At 34.8% G+C, this 26,218-nt stretch overlaps 1 protein-coding gene and 1 non-coding gene across 2 annotated transcripts in view; one reads left to right on the plus strand and one right to left on the minus strand.

Annotated features, from left to right (window-relative positions):
- The first annotated feature begins 6,679 nt into the window (after positions 1 to 6,679).
- LOC119834950 overlaps positions 6,680 to 26,218 on the plus strand; it is a 46,902-nt gene continuing 27,363 nt past the window's right edge. Inside the window, exon 1 of the mRNA XM_038359506.1 lies at positions 6,680 to 6,847. Coding sequence (XP_038215434.1) covers positions 6,840 to 6,847 — 8 coding nt within the window. The 5' untranslated portion in view covers positions 6,680 to 6,839. The remainder of the gene's footprint in view (positions 6,848 to 26,218) is intronic.
- Positions 21,156 to 21,237, minus strand: Trnas-uga. Its single transcript has one exon. It is a non-coding gene; the product is annotated as a tRNA-Ser (tRNA).

A 26,218-nucleotide genomic window follows, 5' to 3' on the forward strand; every position in this document is an offset into this window, starting at 1 on the left:
TAAGAATGAAATAAATTTATCATTCATACAAATTATGCGGGATTTGAATCCCGCGTCTTTTTTGCCGAATTGTAGCAACCCGCCTCGTGATCAACTTTTTTCTATTCTTTCAACATTTCTTATTTATAAAGCACTGCAATGCTATAAAACTAAAAATTTAACTTTTTTTTAAACCGTGTATAAATCCATTTATTTCATATATACATGTAAATATATAGACGAACAATTGCAGAGTTTCTGGCCAGCTCCTCGCCGGCTCTATGTAAAAACTTTACGAACCGGTAGTAAAGTTATTATTTTATCAATCTAAAAGCGCTTCTAGAACGAAATGAAGTTCAATAATGTTTGAATTTTAGTAAATTATTACAGTTTAATTATGCTTATATAATTACACAATATTCAAAATTTTAAGTGTCTAAAATAATCTATTCTTGTTTAATGCCACCTTTCGTAAATTTTAATCAAAATGATTCATATGAATAAAGTTCATATTTTTTTTCATTAAATACAATTGTTAAATATTTAAAAAAATACAAAGAATGACAAAAGACGCGGGTTGCAATCCCCTTTCCCTATATTATGCGTATTAACCTTCCTCTTGAATCACTATCTATTAAAAAAAGCTCCATCAAAATCCGTTGCGTAGGATTATTAATCTAAGCACACATACATACATACATTGGGACAGACGTGGCAAAGCGACTTTGCTTTATACTATGTAGTCATACTTAGGGATAATTTAGGTAGGTTATATCACTAAAAAGTTCGTAGCAAAAGGGAAATAATATGAAGATGTCCCAAATTCAAAAATCATTGAGCTTTTATCGATAATATGTAGGTAATAATTATCTATTGTATAATAGTGTTGATGTTACGTTTAACGGGGATTCCCTCATATTAGCTGACGAAGTCAATGTTGCTTTTAAATTTTAACTAACTAAGTTTTAAACAATTGTACAGTTAGCAGACTAGATTTTATATTATATTTAAAACGATAATCATTATATATTTTTTACTGGATGAATCGATTTTTATTACTCTTTTTTTTAAAGATGGCTACGTGGTCTGACAATTTGTAGGCAGTTTAGTTTTTTTTTAAATAAATAATTATAAGAAAAGTACCTTAGAGGCTTTATTTCATTCGGAATATAATATGCCAACTATGTACACTATGTTAATTGTGCACACAATGAAAACTGTTGTGAATGAAAACAGAAATCACAAACACACACTCAAATTCTCTTTGACCATGCTATATGTACGGGATTTAACCGACTTTACCAATAACGAGGCTCCAATTCAACTGTATGTTTTTTGGGTTTATTACAGGATATCTCGGTGGGTTTTTAAGTGATTGCCGCGAATCATTTGGTGTTTGGTAGAAAATTGTTCATTAGTCATTTGGTCCCATTTTAGAATCTGAAGTTGTACCTTCCCCCAGGGACGTTGGTGGCAATTTTTTTTAGATATGAATTATTATAGAAAATATTTTTTTTGCATACGATACTTTTAACGTTAATTTTGTGCAGATTAATATAATTCGATCCTATTTTGATAATGAGTCGGAATAATTTCGTCTATGCAAAAATATATTGAACAGGTTACCGACATTATGCAATTATTTTTGTTGATTTGGCATTGTAATCAGAATCTATACATATAATAAATATTAAATAAAATATTTATCATTATACAAAACTCCAATTAAATTTTTCAATTATAATGTTAAATTTAGCATTGATTCGATGTTTTACTTAAAGTAAATTAAGAAAAAAAAATCTATTAGTAGCTGTCAAAACGAAATATTTGATTTGTTGGTCGTATCGTGATGTTATATAGCTTGTCGCAATAAATGGAATGGATATCCAACGCAAAAATAATTGTCAATTGACACCTGTGAACAGTTTCTGATAAAATCGTGTTCAACCGAATAAATAAACCATACTATGTAGGTACTTCATAAAATTAATAATTAAAATAATAAAAATACGTTTTTCACGTTTCAAATCACGAAAGTTTTAGCTATTGCTCTACTTTTGACTTATCAAGATCGAGCTAAATTGCAAGAACCATCCAATTTGTGTTTCATCGTAAAACGTGAAAGCGGCGAGGTCACATTTCGACCTTGGGTGGATCCTCAGAGACAGGAAACAGTTCATTCACCACAAGAAATTTCTTAGTCTTAGTGACTAATTAAATACAAAACTCACGTAAACTGGGTTAGAGATAAAACGTTATTAATAAAAAGAAACTTTCTAATAAATCAACAATAGGATGTGGTGTGTGATCTTCCCACGAGGTTGTCATCACAGTCTTTTCAAGTGAATAATGGACATAATCAGTGCTGTGACGTCATGAGACACGTGTGCTTGCAGAACGTGATAATAATTACAATTTATTAACTATTTAATGCTATTATGAAGCGAAAGGTTGGATGTCTTTAAATCTTTCCTTTGGCTGCGATATGAAATCTTATTTATCGTTCAAGACATCTATATATATGTAGATATTGTATTGGCGTAGGCAGTGCTACGAACCCACTCAAATTTCATAAAAGAAAATGGTTTTAAAAACATTTAGTAACATAATATCACACGAGTAACCTAATTTTTTATGTGTCGGTGGTGATTGATCTATATAAATACATTCCAACTCATAAAAACGAAAGAATTCCAGCAAAAGAAAAGAATCAATTTCAAATTCAAATCATTAAATTGTATAAAACCTCCGAGAATATTTAATTTATTCTTTTTTTTATGTTATAGTCTAGCAACCAACAGACGCGTCGCCTGGTAGATAATAATGAAAAAACTTAAAATTAGTTTATATATCCACTTCACTCTTCCACTATTACATATCAAAGTCTTTAGCACACTGATATAATTTAGATTCTCAACTGATTTTCAATAGACTGACATGGGCGACAGGTATTCATAAAAAAATCCATTACGGAACCCTAAATCTAGTTAAATAACAGCGTTTATACATAACATGCTGTTTGACCTGTCATGCTCACGGCGCAGTCGCGCCACCATTGTCCTAATAACAAACAAAATAAACATACGTATCATCAAAATATTCGCTGATTGTGATAGCTAGTTATCGAAAATAATTGACATCATGCACGGGTCAGTTGCCAAGTGCTATATGCACAGGCTGTGTCTAATTTTCAAACAAATTCACTTTTTCTTTGCATTCTTACTACTGTATGTAAGAGAATGCTTTAGGGAGTATTTTAGTCGATATTAAGAATAATTTTGTTGGCAATTAAAATATGTACTATGTTTATAAAGTAGGAAGTATTAAATAAAACTTCACTTGTCTTCTAAAATTTTTACTGCGACTATTATACAAAAATGTTATGGACGTAATATTGTTCTTGTATGACTTAATTTTTTTATGTCATAGCGGGCAACTGAGCTGGTGGTTCGCCTGATGGTAAGCGATCACCACCGCCCATTTGCAAGAGAGCCTCTACGAATGCGCTGCCCGTTTTTATGGGAGAAGGAAAAAGGAAAGGATTAACGACTGGAAAGAAGGAATGTACTGGGACGGGTGAGAAAAAGGAAACGGGCCTGAATCAATAATTTATAATTTGTTTTTGAATTAACTACAAACAAGTTATAAATTATTGATTCAGGTTCTAAGAAGTTCAAAATTATAAGAAACTTTATAAACTTGCGGGAAAAGTTTGGAAACGTACAATATTATAAATTTTCCGTATTTTTAACTTTGAATACGCTGGTGCAGTTCCATAAAAGGTTGAGTCATCGTTTAAAGACACTTTGAATTTGGCGAGTTGTTTACGATCTATTGATCATACTATGGCGCAGTTACACGCGCTCGTGGTCTAAATAAACTGCAAACACTTATAAATTCGTAGGCAAGCTTCACCTATAACAATAGATATACGTATCTATTAAAAATGCTAAATTAGACCTTTCGACAGTTTGAATTGAGTTAAATTTACATAAAAATAGCAAATACAATCCTCTCCATTCAACTTTTTATCACTTGATTGTTATGTTTAGTGATGATGAATGCATGTTTGTTTCTTTGTCGCTCCGAAAACTAAACCCGTTCTGGTGATTACTACATCCATGGACTGACTCGTGTGGATAGCTTCACAACTTCTGGATATGTAACTAACCGAGGTCGGCCTCATCAAATGAGGATGGAAACGGAAAGATTGGACGAGAGTCCAGACAACCCACTGTGTAAGTAACAGGCAAATAAGGCGGTAGGTTTGAAGTATACAAGTATATATTATTTTTGTAAACGTATGTATATTTAATACATACAAACACATAATAGTGATAAATGGTAAAACTATGTTATAACGATTAAAAAGTGCTCCTAGAAGAAGTCTAATTGAATTCATGTCTGAGTTTGAGTGATAACTTTTTACTGTTAAACACACATTTGAAGTCTGTTGAGGACAAGGACGGATCGTTTGTGAATAATGTTGAGTAAATACATGTTATATTGTTAGTTTACTATGTGTATATACTTAAATATTGCCTTGTCTTAAATATTTATTTGGAGAAGGAAAATATCCGCTACGCCAAACTAAAAATGCATATTTAAAGCACAGATAACATAAAACCACAGATAACATAATGCAATATTATAACACTATGTTCAAAGTAAAATATATTTAGGTACAGATCAGAGGTGGATCAGTGGTTAGGACCTCGGATTTAAAACGAATAGTCGAGGGTTCGAGACCGGCCGAGTGTGCAAGAAATAAATAGATTTTTCAGTTTATCGGCATATGATTTACATCACTGCTGCAGGAAAACATCGTGGGGAAACCGAGATGTTGATAAATCAAAAATATGAAAAAAATATTATTTAATGGTTACATGATACTCGTATATTAATATCTAATACATCAATTTAAAAAAATGCATATTAATTATATAACTATATTTGACTAGCTTTCTGCCTACTGGTTTCGTTTGCGTGGACTACACCACCACCACTAGTGACTCCGTAATGATATACCCTCGAATTTATTTTTTTATCCCCACATGTACGAATGGCCACGCCCAAAATTTTTTCCATATAAATGTAGTCTATAAGTTGAATTAAATATTGGTCTATCACCATTTTTAAATATTTTATCATAGTGTCCAGATTACAGGTGAAAAAGACAAAAAAATTTAAGGCGGTTGGTACTTTAGGTTTAGTTCATATATTATCCAGTACCTGGATGACCGAGCTTTGCTCGGTTTAACTTCGTGAAGTTAGATTTTTTATAAGCGTTTTTTTCCAAGATCGTTAAGGCATTTTTAAGTGAACACGTGCATTAAGAAGACAAAACAATATAAACAATTAGTCTAACCTCAAAGCAACCACTCATTGACTTCGTTACTTAACAACGCCATCTGCTGGAACTTGAATTATTCGCCAAAAAATAGTATTAGTATTATTATTCGCCAATAGATGACAGGAAGAGTCACTAAGTTTAAGTCGATAAAACACGAATATGACATTTTCTAAAAAAGATTCACTAAGAAACATACACAAAATTTCATGAAAATCGTTGGAGCCGATTCCGAGATTCCTATTATATATATATTGAATATAAAAATAGAATATAAGAATTGCTCGTTTAAAGATATAAGATATTTCGTAGCAATTAAATATTTAATGTACATATTGTAGTGTTACTTAGATATAGGAATCACGATATACATCACCCAGATACAAGTAATCGTTTGTCTAATTAGGGAATTCTTACGGCATAAGTAACAAATAGGGAACCGATAATTAAGCTTAGGAATGTTTGCATTGTCATTTGTCTGCATAAAAAAACCTTGTTTTTCTTGAATAAATATTTGTCTATTATTAAATTGTCTATGTATTTTGTATATAATTAATATATAAAAATTAACTTTTGTCCGCGGCTTCATGGATTCATTCGATGGAAAGTAAAGTTCAGTGCAAAGAAAATTTAATGAAGGCGAAATAGGAGTGGGTAAAAAATTTTTACAAACATTTTGATTTTGTATAAGGAATGAGTGGTAGAGGCGCGGCTTGCGGCTTGACATGCAAGTTCCGTACCCAAAAACCAATGAGTTGTCGCTTTTTAATAATTCAGAAGAATTCACTTTCGAATTTTTATTCTCTTTACGAGTTATGCTGTATATATAATATATTATGGGCTCATCATGAAATAATATGTTAAAATATAAGACCCAAATTACCACAAAAGCCGAATAAAACGACGAATACTTAATATAAAAGGTAAATAAATTAATAAAATTCCATGAAAGTTCAAACTAACTGAGTAATTAATTTAGCTTACATTATTACTGTGTTTGTTCTTCAAATTCTAATTCAAATATTAATTTATTTGTAACTTTGAGAATTACAAATAATAACTTTAATCTGCACAAGCTTTTTATGTGAAATCCTGTTGCTGACACATGAGTGAATATCATTGAATGTTGTAAGAACTTAAAAAAATCGTTGACTATTACAGAATCTTAATCAAACACCTCAGTGAATTATTTACAACGTAACGCGCATAAAACAATAAAATAAATTTGGAAATTTAGGTAAAGTCGATGACCTGTGGCGTATTCGCAAAATGCAGGTTGTAGATTCGGAAGGTCGCTTCCGCGCAGCGCATCGCCGCGGCCCTCGGCCACCTCGGCGGTCCGCCGCTGCCTCCCGGCGCAGCACGGCGCCGGGCGCACTCGCGCTCGAGACACCGCCGCGGCCGCACGTCATGGCGACTACGCCCTAAAACAAATAAAACATCCCGTTAACGCGTGTGCTGTGATAACCCAAACGTGGAATCATTTGTGAGCATCACTAACAACAACATTATGCATCGGTAAGTGATTGAACATTAGAGTTATGCGCTCCGCCTGTCAGCGCGATCAGTTTCCTTCTCGCTATTATCTGGGTTTCGTAAACAATTAGCGAATAATGAATTGTTTATATTATTTCGCTGTTTATATCACTTACATGCGTACGACCTTTTTCTTTTAGTTTTATTTAATGAATATACGAAAAATATCTGTTCTACTGAGCGTAAATACTCTTTTGGATATGTTTATTATAGGTATCACTAAAGAGACAATAAAATATATATATTGTGCGTATAGGTAACTGCGACCTTACGAGTCGTATTTTCACTTATTATATTATTTAGTATTCAACTGAACAGTTCACTAATGATTCACTTGCTTGCCAACCATTTATTGTTTTGACATGTGCAAGCAGACGTTACACAATCAAATAAACCATAAAATTATACAATTATACAGCAAATTTACCTTTCACGACACAATATCACGATCATTTTGACTCATGTAACATTAGTGAGTCAGAATTTAAATGAAAATTTGCAAATTACCGGGTAATTAGCTCTTCTGGACGCACCGAGATAAGAAAACTTAAGGTTCTATGGCACGGATACTACGTTTAATTGTATCTATTATACAGAATGCGGAATATCTTAAATACACAAATATTCTGAATTTTATTTTCATATTTTAAAGAAAATATTCTTTTTGAATATATATAATTACCATATCTATAATAATATTCACATAAGTTTTGTTCTCATAATGAAAGCAACGCCGGCCCCATGCATGGCATGGGAAATACTTAGATTCAATCAAACCAAGAACGAGTTTGATTAAAAAAACATATAATGAACCAGCATGAATCAATCGTGAACTTTTCTTAAATATGATTTATTCAGTCTTCTATATATTAACTTGGTTTTTGAAAATGACAAGGTCAAACTTAAACATGTATTCATTCAACTACACTTCCTAATGAAACACTTTTGAATCGTCATATTACACATTTATAACATTTACCACCGGTTCGGAAGGCAGTTTCTACAGAGAAGAGCCGGCAAGAAACTCTGTAATTGCTCTTTTAAAATAATATAAATTTTACATTTTAATTGTACATAATATGTAACATGTAGATAACAATGATGCCAATGAGCTGACCTGTGGTTCTTAAGCGACAATATTCCATGTTGTCATCTTCCATATTATATTCATTAATGATATAGTAGGCTCTCTGAATTAATACGTTTTTGATTTTAGCGCTATTAAACGATTTAATACTATGAGGAATTCTAAGGTAACCTATTGCAATTTTAATCTAGATTAAATTGGAATAGGCTGGGATTTTTAACATGCACTTAAAATTACCTCCAGGAAATAGATAATATGAATATAATGTTTCCATAGAAACGATTACGTTTTAAATGTACAGCTTTTCCCTTCCTTGCTGTTAAATATATGTATTTCCGTACACATTGTGTTTTAAATGTCTTTCACCGATAGTTTCGCTATCGTGGTTCTAGGAATGCAATTAATTTCTAAATATTTGCTCAGGTAGATGTCCTTTTTTAAAACGACTTCAAAGAGAGTCTATTTCTGAGTAAAATGCACATAACGCGCATAATTTCATATCACTACGGAGAACTCTACGTAGTCCATTTGGACTCTAATTAACGGAATTATTTGTAAATTGAAAAGATTTTGTATCGCTATAGAAATTCTTTACGACCGATTCGGAAATTCGTTTCTTCGAGGAGGTAAAAATTTCGTATCATAAAAATTTCGTTGTACAAAACTTATTTTATTTATAAATAAAATAAAATTAAAAAAACCTTTTCATATGAAGTAATAATTGAAATTAATACTTTTTAGTATACTATAAACATGATTAAAGGGGAAGGGTATACATAACTGAGCCCTTTTAAAGGAGTAATTAGAGAAAAAATGAGGGACAAAAAATAAAATTTTTGACGATAAATCAAACCCGACCTAACAACAACGATAGAAGACTTAGTATGCACGTGACCCTTGCGAAAATTATAAACAATAGTAATATATGAAGAATAAAAGACAAACATACGTAAGTACAAGTGATTACAATGTCATTTGCGACTTGAGGAAATCGTAATTGATACTGATGTTATGTTACTGCCGCTAAGTATACTTGGAGTGTATCCAAACACACACTTATACGTAATGTTATGATGTAGGTCACTGGTTCTTAAACTATACATACAGAACATCCAATTTGTGGTGACTACAATGTAACGCGTTAAGCGAGAGTATAACGACTACTAGTAATAAATCTTTTTTCACTTTGTTGGAAAAGGAGGCTGGTGGGTCGGCTGATGGTAAGCGACTAAAGAGCTGTTCCGAAACTTAAATGGTATTTGAGATAAAAGTATATATACATCAATAATCTTGGAATTTAAAGGGAAATAGGAATGAAGAAACATGCTTTCTGCATATAATAGTTATTAAAATAATGAGAATACAATCTCTCATATGGCTATGAATCGATTAACGTAGTTCCTTTTTGTGTCTGATAGGAAATTGTTGACCTTGGTCATTGTGGTCATCTCGAGTCGAACCTCACTCCCCAGAAACATCGGTGATATTGTTTCATTCTATATATGCTGTTTTCAAGTAGATGAAAGTATAAAATATATATGAAAATATATTCGCAAAATGCTTGTGACTCCTACGGAGCCCCGTTTAGCGCTAGTTGGAAACAGTAATATTTTATAGACGTTCATGGCCTCACATAATAAAACAAAACTTTCCCTTGCTTTTCAATGGTCTATTATCTATCTTAAGTTAAGATTCTTAACATTTGCATCTGTGAATGTTTCCGCGTTAAGCTTCTCCTAAGTATTTAATTTTTTCGTTTTCAATGAATAATATCTAATTGTTATGTAGTAACTAATGGTTATAGTATATATTATTTGCAAATTAACTATTTTTTGTTTGTATTTTAATCTACCAAAACACTTATAATTTGACTTGTACTTATTTTAAATTGTATGATATATACTAGTATTTAATAATCGTTACGTTATACAACAATTAGGTAAAGGTATTAAAACATTCGCATTCCTTAGGAGCGGTTTATGCGAGCTTCGTTTTACATTGCTGGTTTTCAACAAACATACGGCCAAATACACTTAACAAGCAGCAATGTATACTAGTCCAGGTCCAGTCCAAGTACCGTTATCGATCCTCGCATACCGCACTAAAAAGAACAAGGCTTATTTATTGCAGATCTCGCGTCGATCTCCGAAGGCTGGGGCGCCAAGGAATTTTAATTATTGACGCAATGACCCCCGGTTAGCGTATTTCCAAAATATTGCAATCGAGCGTGACGTCACGTGACGTGGAGATGCCGCCAGTGATTAGTGTTTGACGTGATTTCAATTAAGTAAATGTTGCTGGAAATTTCGAGAATACGTCACGTAGACCCAATTTGGGTGTGGTGTGTTTGCTTATCCGTTTTTTCAAGTATGAATTATATTGATAGATTTCGTAAAAAAGTGTTAGAGCTAAATCAGAATTAACGTTTATAATAGCGCTTTGCTTTTCTCGTTACTCGTAAAAATTACTCCATGTAAATTAAATTTGAAACACTTGCAAGCTCTGAACTTGATTTATATTATCACTAGATGAAGCTATGAAATGAAACGTTGGTTACTACTTTGTCGAGAAAACATTTTGAAGTGTATTGTATTGATATTTCCCAATATTTGGTTGCATATTTTTGTATAGATAACCCAATGTGTTGCCAAAGCCACAGGAGCAATACTCGCGTAACTATAAGTCTTCCTTGTGTATTATGTATGACGGGTTCCGGCAATTCGGTAATGTTTATATTTTCCGTCACATTGTCGGCAACACTACAGCCCACGTGGGTAACACTACAATTTATGCTAACTAGACTACATCATGCGTGTGCGATATGATTACGCGTTGTTTTATTTAAATTTATATTCAAGAATGTAGCTCGATTGGGATCAAGGATTGTTAAATTTATTATAATTATTTAATTTTAATTTAAATAATTATTTTTTGCTCTTAATTCTGCGTCCGTGGTCACGGCTACACATTGCGATTGATAAAAAATGTATGATATAATGCATAGTTATGAAGTAAATGAGTTAAGGAATGTGTTTTTATTAAATTTCGACTCGTCTTAGAATGTGGACCTTTTTTTTTTTTTTAAGTGGGGAAATCTTGCATAAATACCCACGGCACCCGGGGAAGGAGCCGTGGGTTATGTCGGATTCCTACCGACTAAAACCCCACTGTGTTCCGACGCGCTGCTTTAGATGGGACTGCGGGAACACATTGTACTCTACCGCGTGTCCCGCCCAGCAGTTGCCCGTTTCCAGGCCCTCCGTTTGGTTAACCACCCCGAGGCAACGTAAGCTGGAACACAAGCTTACGCCGCCCGCTCGCCAACGATGGATTGTTCCCCGCTCCACCATCGGCGTTCCCCAAACCCCCGGCCCCCACACCGTCCGACCGGAGGGCGCACGCCGAATGGCCATCCTAATGTGTGATACACGCGGAGGGCCCTCCGGCGCACTTTTATAGAGGTTTCCCTCGCAGCCCCCACCTCACAACATGGAGGTGGCGGCCCTCGGTCCGGCCCCACGGACCGGATTACGAGTTGGCAGACGGCCGTCGGAGGACAACCGTCGCCCCACGTCCACCTGCAAGGACTCACAGCACGTCACCAAAGCGACGAGTCGGGATCCCGCCAACCTGTGTTGGTAGTAAGACTACCAGCAAACACATCGCACGCGACCTCTGGCCGCCATCCACCGCCGCACAAGTGCGGCACCCTGCCAGTCGGGCGGATTGAGCCAAACGAGACCCAATCCACCTCTAGCCCCATTGTTGCGCAACGGAAACCGCCAGGCCGCGACCACTGGTCGCCATCCCTCGCCGCATCTAAACGGCACCAGAACCAAATCTGGCCCCTCGGGGGATCCTAGCTAGCCAGCCAGCCAGCTAGCCAGCCTTACAAGCAGCTAGGCAGCCAGCCGGGCAACCAGCCGGTTCCAGGCAGCCGGCCAGCCGGCATTATAGCCAGCCAGCCAGCCAGCCAACCGGTGGGGCAGCCGGTTCCAGTCAGGCTGCCAGCCGGTACACCATCCAGCTAGCGAGCCTACCGGATTACCAGCCGGTTCCAGCCAGCCAGCCAGCCGGCCTTCAGGCCAGCCAGCCAACCAGCCAGCTAGCTATAAGGTTCCCTGGCCGTCGGGTCGGTCGAGTCTCTCATACTCCTGACCGGCCGTCCAGCCCCTCCGCGTCCAATTAGCTTCACTCAGAGTGCCAGAGTGCAATCTGAGCTACTGAGCCCCCCCGCCACGACAAGGCTTGGAACCGATGGGGGGGATATAATGCATAGTTATGAAGTAAATGAGTTAAGGAGTGTGTTTTTATTGAATTTCGAGTCGTCTTAGAATGTGGACCTGCGTTGTCTTTTATTTTTCATTAATTAAGCCTTCTGTTTTCATCGTACCTTAAAGTTTTTAATGTGTCTTGATTCCTTTTGTTTTTACCTATATAGTTACAAAACAAACATTATTTATGTATAGGTAGCGATGTCAGCTTATTCTAATGGCTTTATTGTTATTATCAACGTCATTACCATCGTGATGTCCGGCAAACAGTTCGACATAGAGATACAATTCATAATAGGCTAATATCACATGCCATTTTTGGCATAACACATTGCACATCGACTGGATGAAAAAAAGCCACACCGACAGCAAGTTCATATGTTTCTGTCTGAATGCTTTTCGATCAAGCTCTTGATCTCTTGACCAGTAACTGTGGGTTGTTCAAAATTCAAAATTCCTTGGCAACAGTAAAAAGGTAACTTTCATAACAATAGCGTACTTCAGTCCTGCGTGAGCTGACTGGAATATCCTTCAGAGGAGTTGTTAAAGCCGATAAGTCCCTTATATAATTAAGATCGTAATTGAGCGGCGGCGCGCAGCGAATACGAAGCGAAATTGATTGAGGCGTTGCGTAATGTTATTGTGGAGGTGCCGGCGGAATCCATTAGCGAGGCGCCAATCCTACTGTTAGGGTTTATCTATCTGTTCGGGTTAGGTATGGGACTATGTAGAATGTTATGCAGCTATTGGTTTATCAGTGATGAGCTCTATAGATGCACTTGAAAAGATTTCTCTGGGAGCAAGTTTCTGAACGCTACGCAAAATAAGAACGTCTATTCGTTAAATCTGTTCACCCAAATTTTTAGGTAAAATCTTGGATAAAATGCTATCAGTATTTTGGTTTTAACTAAATTTTACAGTTTCTAGACATCTAAAACCTCTAACAGGATAAAATAACAACGCAAATAGATGACAAGAGGACATTATAATAATTAATTGATGTCTGTATGCAAATATACAAAAATTCTTTAGTGACATAACATTTCGCCTTCGACCTGACCCCTACTGGATGGATGTTGATAATATAACATTCACACCTCAGTTTGTGTGAAGGAGACACGTAACAATTAAGTAATATATGCAAAGATGGTCAGCCAACTGTACAATTAGCACCATTAAGTCTAGATTTTGTTGTGATTACGTTTATAACCTGAATCCAAATTATGTTATCCAATCACGCCAAATATTCTACCGTTCAAAGGAAATAGAGAATATTTAATATTTATCATGTTTGATTTGTCTGCGGGTATGTTATAGGAAGTATGTTAAAAAATGTGATAATTTAGGATGCCTTGAACGGTTTTATTATTAAAGTATTCAAATTAGAAGATAAAAACTAAACTTAATTTTGTTTTACGTGTTAACTATGCTATGGCAGCCTCTCATAAGTTCTTATCTTATATGATGTATATTTTTGAATAGTCGAAATTGATGCAACTTTGTAAGAGAATTGTCCACTAGTGGCCTTCTTTGAAATATGCTTCATAGTTTACAAAATTATCATTATTTCTTAGCTATCTTTGTAAGATTTACAAATAGATAGATTTACCGCAAATAGAGGCATCCAAATATATCAATCCTAATATACTGATAATCCAAAAGCCTAAAAGGTTGTTTATTTAAATAGGTGGAAGGTAATATAATATACACGTGTATGTAGATTTATTATATAATTCATAAATACTTGTTAAACGCAAGTTTATTGCCATATTATTTAACACTATATTCCGATCAATGTCTGTATCGTAAACCTTGTGGTTTTCATATAACGTAATAGACAATCATCTTGCGAATTCTATAACAGTGTTATATTGATCTAGCTATTACTCACGACCCTGTGTGTTTTATTTAAATTAATTTGCTTGGAATTCGTGTATTTAAATTTTTCAAGTGTGTTTCTAATATATTCCCTTCCTTATGCTTACTCATCTTCCCTTCCACCATCTTTTTCTCTGTTAATTATCTTAATATTGAATGTTTGAATAAACCAAGTTTGGTTATTACTTTAATTATATTGGCAATATTTTTTTTTTTTTGGAACATAGGAACTTGTTTTCTTTTCAAGGTCCAAAACTTGTTAAAGCAGAGATAAACACAAAATGAACATAGAGTGTTGTAGAGAACAAGAAAGCTTTACTTCCAACAGTAATCCGTCGAAAGCTCGCCATAGGCTGTCATTTCTGTACGTTAAACGTCTAGACGAAAATTAAGGTCCCTCTCGGCCCCACCCTACTCGTTTAGCACATCAAAGCTGGCAGCTTCAATTTATAAACTGAATTCAATGCAGGGTGATTGCTGCTTGGCGTTTGGTTGTACTTTGATATCAAGTCTTAATAATAGGTACAATGTCGACAAAAAATTGAATTGTCTACTCGTAAATCAATCGCATTTTCAGACTAATGAAAGTAGCAAAATTTAGTTTTGCCAGTTGCATTCAAATCTTAGTTTTCTTAGTACAAATCTGTCTTCTATTTCAGGTCATATATAACCTGGACCTTTTCAACTTCTGGATATGTCTGCTTCGTTTGAAATTTATAAAAAGTAATAGAGATCCATAGCATGTCGTAAAATTGTCTCCACTTTCCTTCCCTGCATGGTCTGCATACAGAAACTCGGTTGGTATGCGCGACGGTCGCTATCTGCGCGAGTGTGAACCGTACATATATAATTTGACAATAGTAAAAGTTGGGAAACCTGATGGATTATGTTGTATAACACTGTCCATGCTAATCGTTGATGCCGCGGGTGTCACTTTCTGTGTATATTCAAGGTCGATTAGGGTAACAATTGGGGAAATCTTGACGCTTTTTGCAATTAAGAACTATGTATGCTTTCAATTTCGGCGTTTATCTAGATATTCTTTCAAAATTTCAACACTGTGGTAGGTTGTTTATGGTTGGTGGTTGGTGGTTGGTTTTTTGGTTATTGGTTGCTTCTTGGTGTGATATGTTCTTGTTCATATAAAAATCCTATTTATATCTAGAATTAAAAAGCATGTTTTGAATAACAGCTGATTGGCAACTTAAAGATTAAATTGAAAACATCAATCTTATTATTTGTTTCTGTATCCATCTTCCTTTACCTTTTAGTTTTTTAATACAATAAAAAATGACTTTAATTCTAGTTGCGGAATAGAGAATAAATAAAAAAAACAAATGTGTAATTTAAATATTTTTTTAACACAAATCGACGGTATCATTGAACAAACTATTTTAAATTGCGTATTAATCCTTTTTGTGATATTTTTAGCATTAACATAATGAATCCGGTAGCTTGCATAGATTAAACAATGACGATGTTAACAGCTTCCTATTACGATGTCAAGATTATATCTCTCTAATTAGATCAGTATGAGGTTCAGAGAATTAAATGGAATTGTGCAAAGAAGATTATTGTGGATAATCTTTGTGGGATACATATGAAAAGATGCTCATTTACGTTGAATTGCTTTGGTCTCCATTTGGAAAGATAAGTGATTTCTATTGACAGTATTATATATATGTATTTTAACGATTGGATGTAATGCCAAAAGTATATGTAATAGGGTCTTGAATGCCTGTATTGAGTATAGCTTACTCCTATTAATATTATAATTGCGAAAGTTTGTAAAGATGTGTGTTTGTTGCACTTTCACGCAAAAACTATTTAACCGATTGCAATGAAATTTGGTACATAGATAGATGAACAACTGGAATAACATATAACAACTTTTTACCCCGATATTCCTACGGGATCCGAACTTACGCAGGTGAAACCGCGGAGCGCAGCTAGTTCTGTATAAAAGCACAACAATATATAACAATATAGTATAAAGCACACATTCAGCAACTGCATTCTTTATGTGTTACAGGTATAAGGAGTTTTTATAGCATGTGCTTTATTAGATATTTAAAATAATTTCCAATTTAGGTTTAATGCAAATTTAATTTATCTTAGGATAGTTTTTCCTGGTAATCCCGGAACAGAACAGTGTAAGGAAAACCTCGATACTGGCGCAAAGCTAATTTCTTATATGACTTCTTCTTTTAGTAAATTTTAGCGGTAACACTTGAGTGGATAAACGGTTAACTCGTGTACCGGCTAGCTCAGCACCATTAGCCACTGAATACCGAACAATTACATACTCGTATATTGGCAAATGTTACTGACAAAATTCAGACTAAATACGAGTGTTTTTAATAACGAATTGCGTAAGATTAACGCGTCGGTGCGAACTGCGCATTGTGATTACTCTACACAAAGCAACGGGTTCATTGTCACGTGTAAATATGCCATAAATGTGGCCCACTATCCACATAGTGCGGATCAAGTGACTATTGTCATTAAGTATTGAATTACCTGCTATTTGCTATGAGCATCGTGCAAAAATTGAACGCAGTTCTTGAAGATAAAGAAGCGATATTTTAATACTTTTTTGTCCTGCTTTCGGGTGCACATTGTTATAAGACGTAGTACAGATTATGTATTTATGTAAATTTTTGTATGGAAAATACTTAGTAATTAAAAATAATGGAAATCATAATAAAGCCCACTAGGATGATGGTTCTGAATACATTTTAAGGTTATTAATAAACTAAGTAAGGTCTTGTTTTCAAAATTACTAATATGGTAAATAGGAAATTAACTTTGTGTGTTTGCCTATCTGTCTGTCCGTTTCTTCTTCCCGTTTAAACCACTGAACTGATTTGGATAAATTTTTAATAGAGGAGTTGGAGGCCCAAGGAAGGATAGGTTTAATCTCGGAAATCCCGAAAACAGTAACTATGCGGAGATAACCTTGTGTCTCTTGACTAAGCGGGTGAAGCCGCGGCCGGTAAGCTAGTGATAAATAAATGTGCGCACATGAAAATTCTAACATCATCGCTCTTAACGATAAAAGTAAATCTAGACCCTGAGGTCAGTCTGAAGTTAATCTAGACGGGTCGGTGTTGCGAAGTACAGTTGCGTCCGTTAGTCAGGCTCATGCTGACTCATACTGACACACATAACTCGCCACTTTGGGTTTCCCGACTGAACTTGGGACTTAATCCACCATTTGTTTTTAGTTTGTCTCAATTTACTTGGTGTGTCATTATAAGATAAGATGGTATTTTACATATTAAAAAAAATCTGTATCTTAATTCCTTAATTGGAAAAAAATATTCTAATCTTAAAATTACTTCCCTACCTGAAATCTACTTATTTTTCAGTGAAGAAGGTTAATCCGAGACTCAGGATGAGCGGTTAATAAAATAGACATCAACCTGAAGTTACTTTGAGGCAAGGAATCTAAAAAACGAATAAACTTAGCACTTATTCCGTGACGTCCATTTTGCAAGGCCCAGCCGCGCCAGTCAGCATGCTGCGTGTCCAATTGATCATTCCAATGTGATGCAAATAATTGCTTTGTGGTTCTCATTATATGCTTATTTGAGTCTGCGGTTGCTCAGCGACGCTACTTTGTTAATTTCGTGTGATCGATCCAATTGGCCTTTTGGTGACTTGTTGCGTGGTAATTTGACATTGTCTTGATCTATACTCATGGAGGTAAACCTAAATTCTACTATAGTGCAATGTAGTAATTCCCATACTGTCTGCATACGTATGCAATCTGTTTAGACTATAAAAACTAATCTATTTACTCAGAAGTGTTGATTAATGGTGAATTTTTTAACTAAAGCCGTTATTGTTTCATTACACTTATAGTTACAACTATTAACTGGCGTTTCATAAAACGGAGGTTCACAATTTGGCGTATTGATTCTTTTTTGTTACTCGATGCCTCCGTGAGTTTTCAACCGATTCACGTGATTCTATTTGTGTTTGATAGGAAATTGTTGTCGTTTGGGTTCATTTTAGAATCTGGAGTGGTACCTCCCACGCTGGGATCGGTGATAGTTTTGGTAGAAGAGACTTAGTGCGATATCGATCAAAAATATTGACATACGAGACTTATTCGACCTGGAACTACATCTGTATGCAGCACTGCAATTGTTGGTTATCGATGAATATTTGCATCTCTCCACGAGTATTTGCCGTGATGCGGTGAACCCAAACAGATGTCATTGAAAGTTCTCATTGTGACCTCATCAGAGTTGACACCATGACACTCGTGAACTACAAAGATGACAGAAGTGTGGTCTGTGACCTACATTTTCACTTTCTCACTCCACAATTATTATTATAAAAAATAAATGCTGCGTTCCCTTTTCTTGTTTTAATAGGACCTAGATAGAAAATTACACAGAACCTTCTAGAATGAACCTTATGGATGGTCAGACAATTGTTCTTAATTGAAATTTTGCTTTCAGAATATTATTATTTCAATCTTTTGTACGCTTTTAAATTTAATGTTTAATATTAAATGGAATGTAAATCATATTGCTCTCGTTATAAAAAATAATTCAAATTTATGTTTATTGAGATAAAAAATTACATTTGCGTCTTAAAAAAAAACACATTTCTATTTGATGAATGCGAAATTTCACAAAAAAAATTCTTTCTCTCAATTCTTGGGGTCCAATACTTAAATAATTGTATTTCTCTTCAGTGATTAAATTTGTAATCTTTTGAGAAATAAATGTCATCAACTGTCAAATAAACAAGTTAGCATTACCACATTTTTTATTAGAGCGTACATGCTGACGCTAATGTGTACAATTCTTAGGGATGTCAGACCGGATCTAGACGTAACTATGATTTTCAAAGCTTTAATTAAAAAGCGAAACAAAATGGGTGTTACCGTTACCACACTACCGTTAGTGTCCGATCGGTGAAAGTGTACTGGATTTACATCCCATTGTATGTTGACCTTGTATTGGTCATGCAATGATCTGGGTCACTTACTCGGTTGCTTCTGTCTCGATGCTTTTTGCCTTGATTGACTGAATTATTTCCTTTCTCTCTTAATGACTTGGCGCCATCGTTTTTATGTCTGTGTTCGCATTAGATTTGGTTTATTTTAGTTTGATGAATGTATTTTGTTTGATGCCTTACATTTTTATTTTAATAGATCGTTTATATCAACAATATCCTATACCGTAAGGCGTAATTATTACATATGTGCCTTAATTTCTTAAGAGGTTTTTAATTCTACTGCTTTTTTAGTTTTATTACTCAAAAACTCCGTGAATTATGAATTGTGTGATAGGAAATTATTTTCGTATCCATTATTATCATTCCTATTTTAAAACTGGAGTGGGACCCCTACCCCAAGAGACGTGATTTTCGTTGTAGAAAATAATTATTTTAAAAGCAAACACTCTTGTCAATTCACCAGTTTGAATTAATTTCTTGTCATAGCAACAGCATCCGTATCCGATCTCCAGTATAATCTATGTGCTATATCTCACATGTTCCGATAAGTACGTGCTATATTTGAAATCAGTCATTAAAAATAGATTATAGAGGTTACATTGTTATTTGTAATTGAATGACAATTATCTTGAAACAGTCTCGGTTGTATTAGGAATGATGACACGAATATAATACAAGGTTACCATCGCAAAGTTTCGACAATAAGGAAGCCTCTGTGACAATTTGTTACATAAATGCATTGAAGAATTTGTGGAAGCTAGAATTAGTTGACATTGAGACGCATGGAGGTCACTTAGGGCGTTTATTCAAGAGCTGTTTTAAGTAGTTTTAGTATGTTTAGTTTTTAGGGATCAGATTAATGAAAATTTAGTTGTCCTGAATTATGTTTCTATTAGATTACTTTTCTTTCTTATTATTAAAAAACAGCAACACATCATTGTAAAGTTACGTCCCATTAGTTCCAGCTGTGCATACACCAGTTAGTACCACAAATAACATAATCCTATTCTCTGATGTATTCACATGATGTACCCAAACGAAACTCCGCAGCCAGCCCGCTCATGTGTGCTCGCGGTCAGATATTGATCAAAGGAAAACGCCTGACTCAGCTTCCTGATGCTGGGACGCGTCTCGGGGCATACTAATTAGGTGACCGTGAAGTTATTACTCAGTGATTACGTTTAAGCGGAGCCGCATCGAATTCTGTCAAGCTGAAGTGGCCTTGTTTGACTTTTAATATTTGAGTTTGAATTACGTTTGGCGTTTTTGTGATTGCAAGATGGTTCTGTTTATGTGGAAATATTACAACTTATACTTGCAATGTATATGTTTCGGGTAAGTTCGTTTGGTACGTTTCGCTTTAAATTTATTTATTTATCTCACAAAACAACAGGAACTTAAATAATTTTTCTTAAATATACAAGAAATAAAATTATGCGTTGTTTTATGATATTAGATGGAGTATATATAGGTGGTATTGACGGGTGGTTTATAATATTTCGAAATGGAATCAACTATTGAAGTGAGCTGGTTCTTAAGTATCTTTGTATGTAATATAAATTATTAATGTATTGTTTTAATATTGCGCATTTTTTAAGTCTATTCTATATATAAATAGTAAAAATAGGAACAAATATTTTACATCATCATACAGAATACGAAATAACGTTGACAACGGTCGGGAAAACCTGCCAGTTTTCGCATTCGGTTCTCGTAGGTTTTCGAAGGTCACTGCACGGGTCTGTGTTTGCATTGTATGGCTAATATTTATTGATGTTTTAATGTGAACATTTATCACACCGACTTCTCGGTACTGTTAGTGTCGCCGCTCGCGGCTTTATGTGAAGAATATTAGAATATTCCATGTTACAGTTTTATTTGACTCTCAAGTTGAGTCATATATTTTTGTAGTTCCTTGAATAACAAGACGAAAGACATAATAAAAAAGAATTCAAAATCTTAACTAAACAAAAAATTTTCGGTATAAAATTTATACACTTTTTTATTGTTTGTGAAAGTTGGAATTTGCTAATATGTAGTATCGTATAAAAAAAGAAAAAACAAAAATTGTATTCGCTGAGGACAGGATTCGAACCTGCGCGGGTAGAACCCATTGGATTTCAAGTCCAACTCCTTAACCACTCGGACACCTCAGCTGTGGAGGCTTCCTCGAAATTTTGAATGGCTCTCTAAACAAACGAAAATGAGTGCGCGTGTACATTATTCATATTATAACAAGTATTATATTTTATTATTTTTTTAATTCTTTAATAAAAAATACAGTATTTCTTTATATAACCTGTGTTGATTTTGATAAAATTGAAATTTTCGTTATTTAAATAAAATCTAAGATATTATTTCCTCATTATTTGTGCATCGTCCCCGCATGCAGGCGTTGATTTAACGGCATATTTGTCAATGACCCACTTCAATACAATTATACACATACATCAAATAAAACACCTCTATACTCACGCAAATGTCACCCGTATGCTAAAGTGATAAGACTTACAATTGTCCACGAATATTAGACAATTTTCCTATAATCACTTAGCTGATAAGTAAATGATTTTTTAGCACGTGTGAGCGAATGTATACTTTATCACATGGTGCGTAAAGTTGAATTTGCGTGTCAGTTTTGTGTATGTGTAGAATTTATTAGTTCTGTTAGCACCTGCTTATAAGCTTAAGAATTTGAAAATTATGATTAATCGATTGTTTTCGTCAAATTCGAATTTTGTGTTCAACAAAGCGATTTTTCATTGACCTTGAAATATCGGGAGAGGTCACAGTAAAATTGTGATGAAGAAGTTAAACTCGTTGTCGATGTTTGTACTTTGTTCATATTATAACGTTTCAAATAGACTTAAATGTTATGGAGTAGTTTAATATGTTTCTAAATCACTCTAAAGAGTTTCACCTGTACTGTAATTAAAAATTATTTTCATTATTATGGCGAAAATAACGATTCAATATATAATTACTCCAAAAAATATACAAGAAGATCCTATCACTACGAGCTAACCCTAACTACGAGCCAAACCTTCATTCACTATTTCGTCCACAAAGGGATTTGATTGATATGCGAAAGAGGCCTACATGTGAGAATGGGTTTTCTAATATCATTCATATCGTTATATTATCGTTCATATTTTTATTTAGACGCAAATTATGTTTCACACAGCCGACGGCGCCAAAAACTCAAAATCCTATCTTACTAATATTATAAATGCGAAAGTTTGTAAGGATGTGTGTGAGTTTCTTGCTCTTTCACGCAAAAACTACTGAACCCATTGTAATGAAATTTGGTACGTAGACAGCTGGACAACTGGAATAACATATTGGCAACTTTTTATCCCGATATTCCTACGGGATACGAACTTACGCGGGTGAAACCGCGGGGCGCAGCTAGTTACTTATAAAATTACTTTAATTATAAAGATTATAATAGTTGCACGATGCACGAAAACACCGCCCATACTCACTGCATATTCAAGAATACAGTACAATATGTAACTATTCGTTCGGTAATCAGCAAGACCTCAAAGAGGTCCATATTCACAAACTGGTCCACATTAGGATGTTGAGGATAAAAAATAACCTTGTCGACATGAAGAGGATGAGTAAGCGATATGTAAACAAACCGACGATCCAAGTTTATATATACTTACATAATAGCTTTATTGCGTTTGCGTGTTAAGAGTGTTATCCAATACATAACGTGAAACATTGCTCTGATATTTCGAATATTTTTAACTTTCCACTATTTTGTTACATTTATATAATCACTAGCTTTTCGCCCGCGGCTTCGCCCGCCTGGAATTCGGTTACATCGCGCGACATGTTGTGGAGTAGCCTATAATCTTCCCCAAGTCTAGACCTGAAACTAAATCTTCTAAAAAGCATGGTAGGTCCTTTTCCAAGTTCAGCTCCGACTTCATACCAAATTTCATCAATATCGGTTCAGTAACAGACAGACAGAGTTACTTTCGCATTTATAGTATTAGTAGGGATAGCCAGGCGTCGGAGGCCCGCATCCATCCTAACATTTCCCAGTCCATTCCTTGATTCCTGTTGTTAATCCTTGTGAACAAATGTTATTAACTATGTAGTTAGAATTGCTTTAATAGCCCTTATTATTAAGGTATTCGTATATCTTACTAGCGGTCCGCCCCGGCTTCGCACGTGGTACATATATAGCCTATAGCCTTCCTCAATAAATGGGCTATCTAAAACTGAAAGAATTATTCAAATCGGATCAGTGGTTCCTTCAACTTTATAAGATTAGTATAGATTAAGGAGTTCCTCTTAAATATTATTGGGTAACAACAATTAACAGTATTCACTTCATTTACAAAATTTATTAATCTTCTTATAACAAGACTAAATACCGCAATTTTTCACCGAATATGGTAAAAAAAATATTCATAATAAATGAGTATTGCATAAATCGACGAGCCTTTTCACAGAAACGGCAGCCGAAACCAGCTCGCGCCGATGTTTGGTAACAATGGCCACTAATTACAAACACACGCTCATGTCTGTTGCGTTTCTTCCGCTTTTGAAAACTAGACTATCCTAAATTCAGTTGGCAAGTCTAGACTGTGTGTGTTTACCATGTTTATTGTATACAATATTCCTTTCACGCAAAAACTGCTGAACTAGTTGCAATGGAATTTGGTACGCAGATAGCTGGACTAATGGAATAAAACATAGGCAAGGAAAGGCTTTTTATCCCGATATTCCTACGGGATACAGACATAAGCGGGTAAATCCGTAGCTAGTATGACATAAAGCTGTCGAGTTTGTCTGTTTACACGTGCTAATTTCAAGAACTACTGGATCGATTTCAAAAATTCTTTCACCGTTTGATACATACGTGAGCCTTGAGTGTTGGGTTATATATGTTAGTAATATCTTCTAATAGACCTTCTTTAAAATACAATGAATTCCGTAAAATGTTAAAATTATATACGCATTGAAAGAAAATGCAACTTATAGAAGCCCGTAGTTTCGCTCGTAAAACACTGACCGTAACTGACTGTACCTTATTTCATTCAAATACATTCAGCCGTTAATGTGTAAAAGGGACTCTAATCTCTCGAATAATTTATCAATGCATTATCAAGAACTTTCACTTTTATAATGTTAATAGGAAAGAATAAAATATATGCTCTACTAATAAGATACGTTAAGTATTATATAAACCAATCTCACATACAAATAAGTTTGTAAAATATTGTTTTAATAATGTATTTTAACAGCCATGTGATTATTTTCACATTTCTGACGTACGATCACAAATCTATTTTATCAATTTGTTTGTCAAGATAATGACCTAGATATCGGTTTCTTGTCTAGGTAACACGCGAGTATACCAACGTTTTCTATTACTTTTTATTTTTTTTTTATTTATGATAGTTGGCAAAGGAGCGGGTGGGGTCTCCTAATGGTAATCTCCCACCGGCCCATCACCGTTTACAGAAGCTATATGCCTGTGCAAATGGATTTCCAACACTACTGGATAAGGGAGAAAAAAAGGATCAATGGGGGAATAAAGAAAACTACAAAGGGTAAGGACAAGGATACGGAACTCAAGCTGCCCCAGTCACCGAACGAAACACAGTAGCATGTTATTATATCAGCGATCTTCTGTGGCTGTGGGGGTGAGAAAGCTTTCCCAATTCCTGCCGAAGCATGCTCGAATCCCACACTCAGATACATTCCGCAGTCAGAGATTAAAAAAAAACACAAATTAAAACGTTGATACAAAGCAAATAGCGAGTGATTATCGTATTGTTTTAACGGGCCCGAATGTAAATACGCGCCAGGTGTGACGTATTGCGCACAATGCGCATTGTTCGCGTGGCGAATTTGTCTTTTTGTATGTCATTGTGAGGAGTTAATCTTTTATTGTATATTTGTTCATCAATAGCTGTTACCTGCTGCGAGGCACGGTGGTATTCTGGGGAGATGAGGAAAGTTCGACGAAAATAATCTGTGAAGAAATCGTTTAGAGTCAAAGTTATGCGTCAATCTCTCTAGTCCATACCTTCTTATCTTGACGACAATCCTTTCATTATACCTTACCCTTTAAAAGCAAGCAGGCAACGCATTTGCAGAGACACTACCTCTGCGAAGGTTTCGCCTGGTGGCGCTTACCATCAGGCGAACCACCAGCTCAGTTAGTCGCTATTGTTTTATAACATGTTTTTAGATTTCAAAATAAACTTGGGATATGGAGATCGATCTACGAATAAATAGTAATTTTATAGTTCTATTCTTACATAATTTTGTAAATATTCTCAATTCTCACAGAGACGTGCGTTTGGAAGTCTGAGTTGATTATTGCTGAAAGAGTACACCGTGTATTTATTAGTTTTAAAATAAATGGGACTGTTATTGTATTTCTTTGATTAACACTTATTGTTTAGTAATCTGAAGTTAAGAAGTGCTTATGAACAGTCATAATATTTTTATCGATTTGAGACTTACTGTGCCTATGTATATTTAGAACTCATTTACAGTTTAATACTTAAATAACACAATACTTAATAAATTCTGCTCGCACATTATGAATCACCAAGCGTCTTCAATGTGTATTAAATATAATTAATTAGTTAAAACATCGTTTAATTATGAAATTTCCGTGTTGTATGCATCATCCTTATTGTAAGAAACAACATAAATAAGATATATAAAAAGTTGCGTTTCGCATCTCGCCTTGAGTCCGCTTCCAGCGCCAAGTATGGACTAGGCTGAAAAAAGTCTAGAAAAACTGCGATCCTGCGATGAGTCATGTGGTTAGCTGGTTGTGTTGCGTGAAATGAAGTCATTTGTTTATTTTTAGTATTACTTCTTATATTATAAACGGGACAGTTTTATGAAAATTGTTTGTTTCTTAGTTTTATGCAACGTCGCTGAAACGAACAAAGGAAAACGGGGTGATATTTTGCATAGAGATGAAGTCTGGATTGGCATGCTGTCACCACGCGAGTGACGCCGCGCGCTTATGCTGTTAAACTTTATAAGTACAATGCCTACATATAAAGTTTACAATAGTAGTATACCTAGTCTTGCCATAAATATTGTAATAAAGAAAAAAGAAAATTGTTAACTGCAAATAACATTTATTAC

Source organism: Zerene cesonia, chromosome 20 (genome assembly GCF_012273895.1).
Source record: "Zerene cesonia ecotype Mississippi chromosome 20, Zerene_cesonia_1.1, whole genome shotgun sequence".
NCBI classification, from domain to species: Eukaryota; Metazoa; Arthropoda; class Insecta; order Lepidoptera; family Pieridae; genus Zerene; species Zerene cesonia.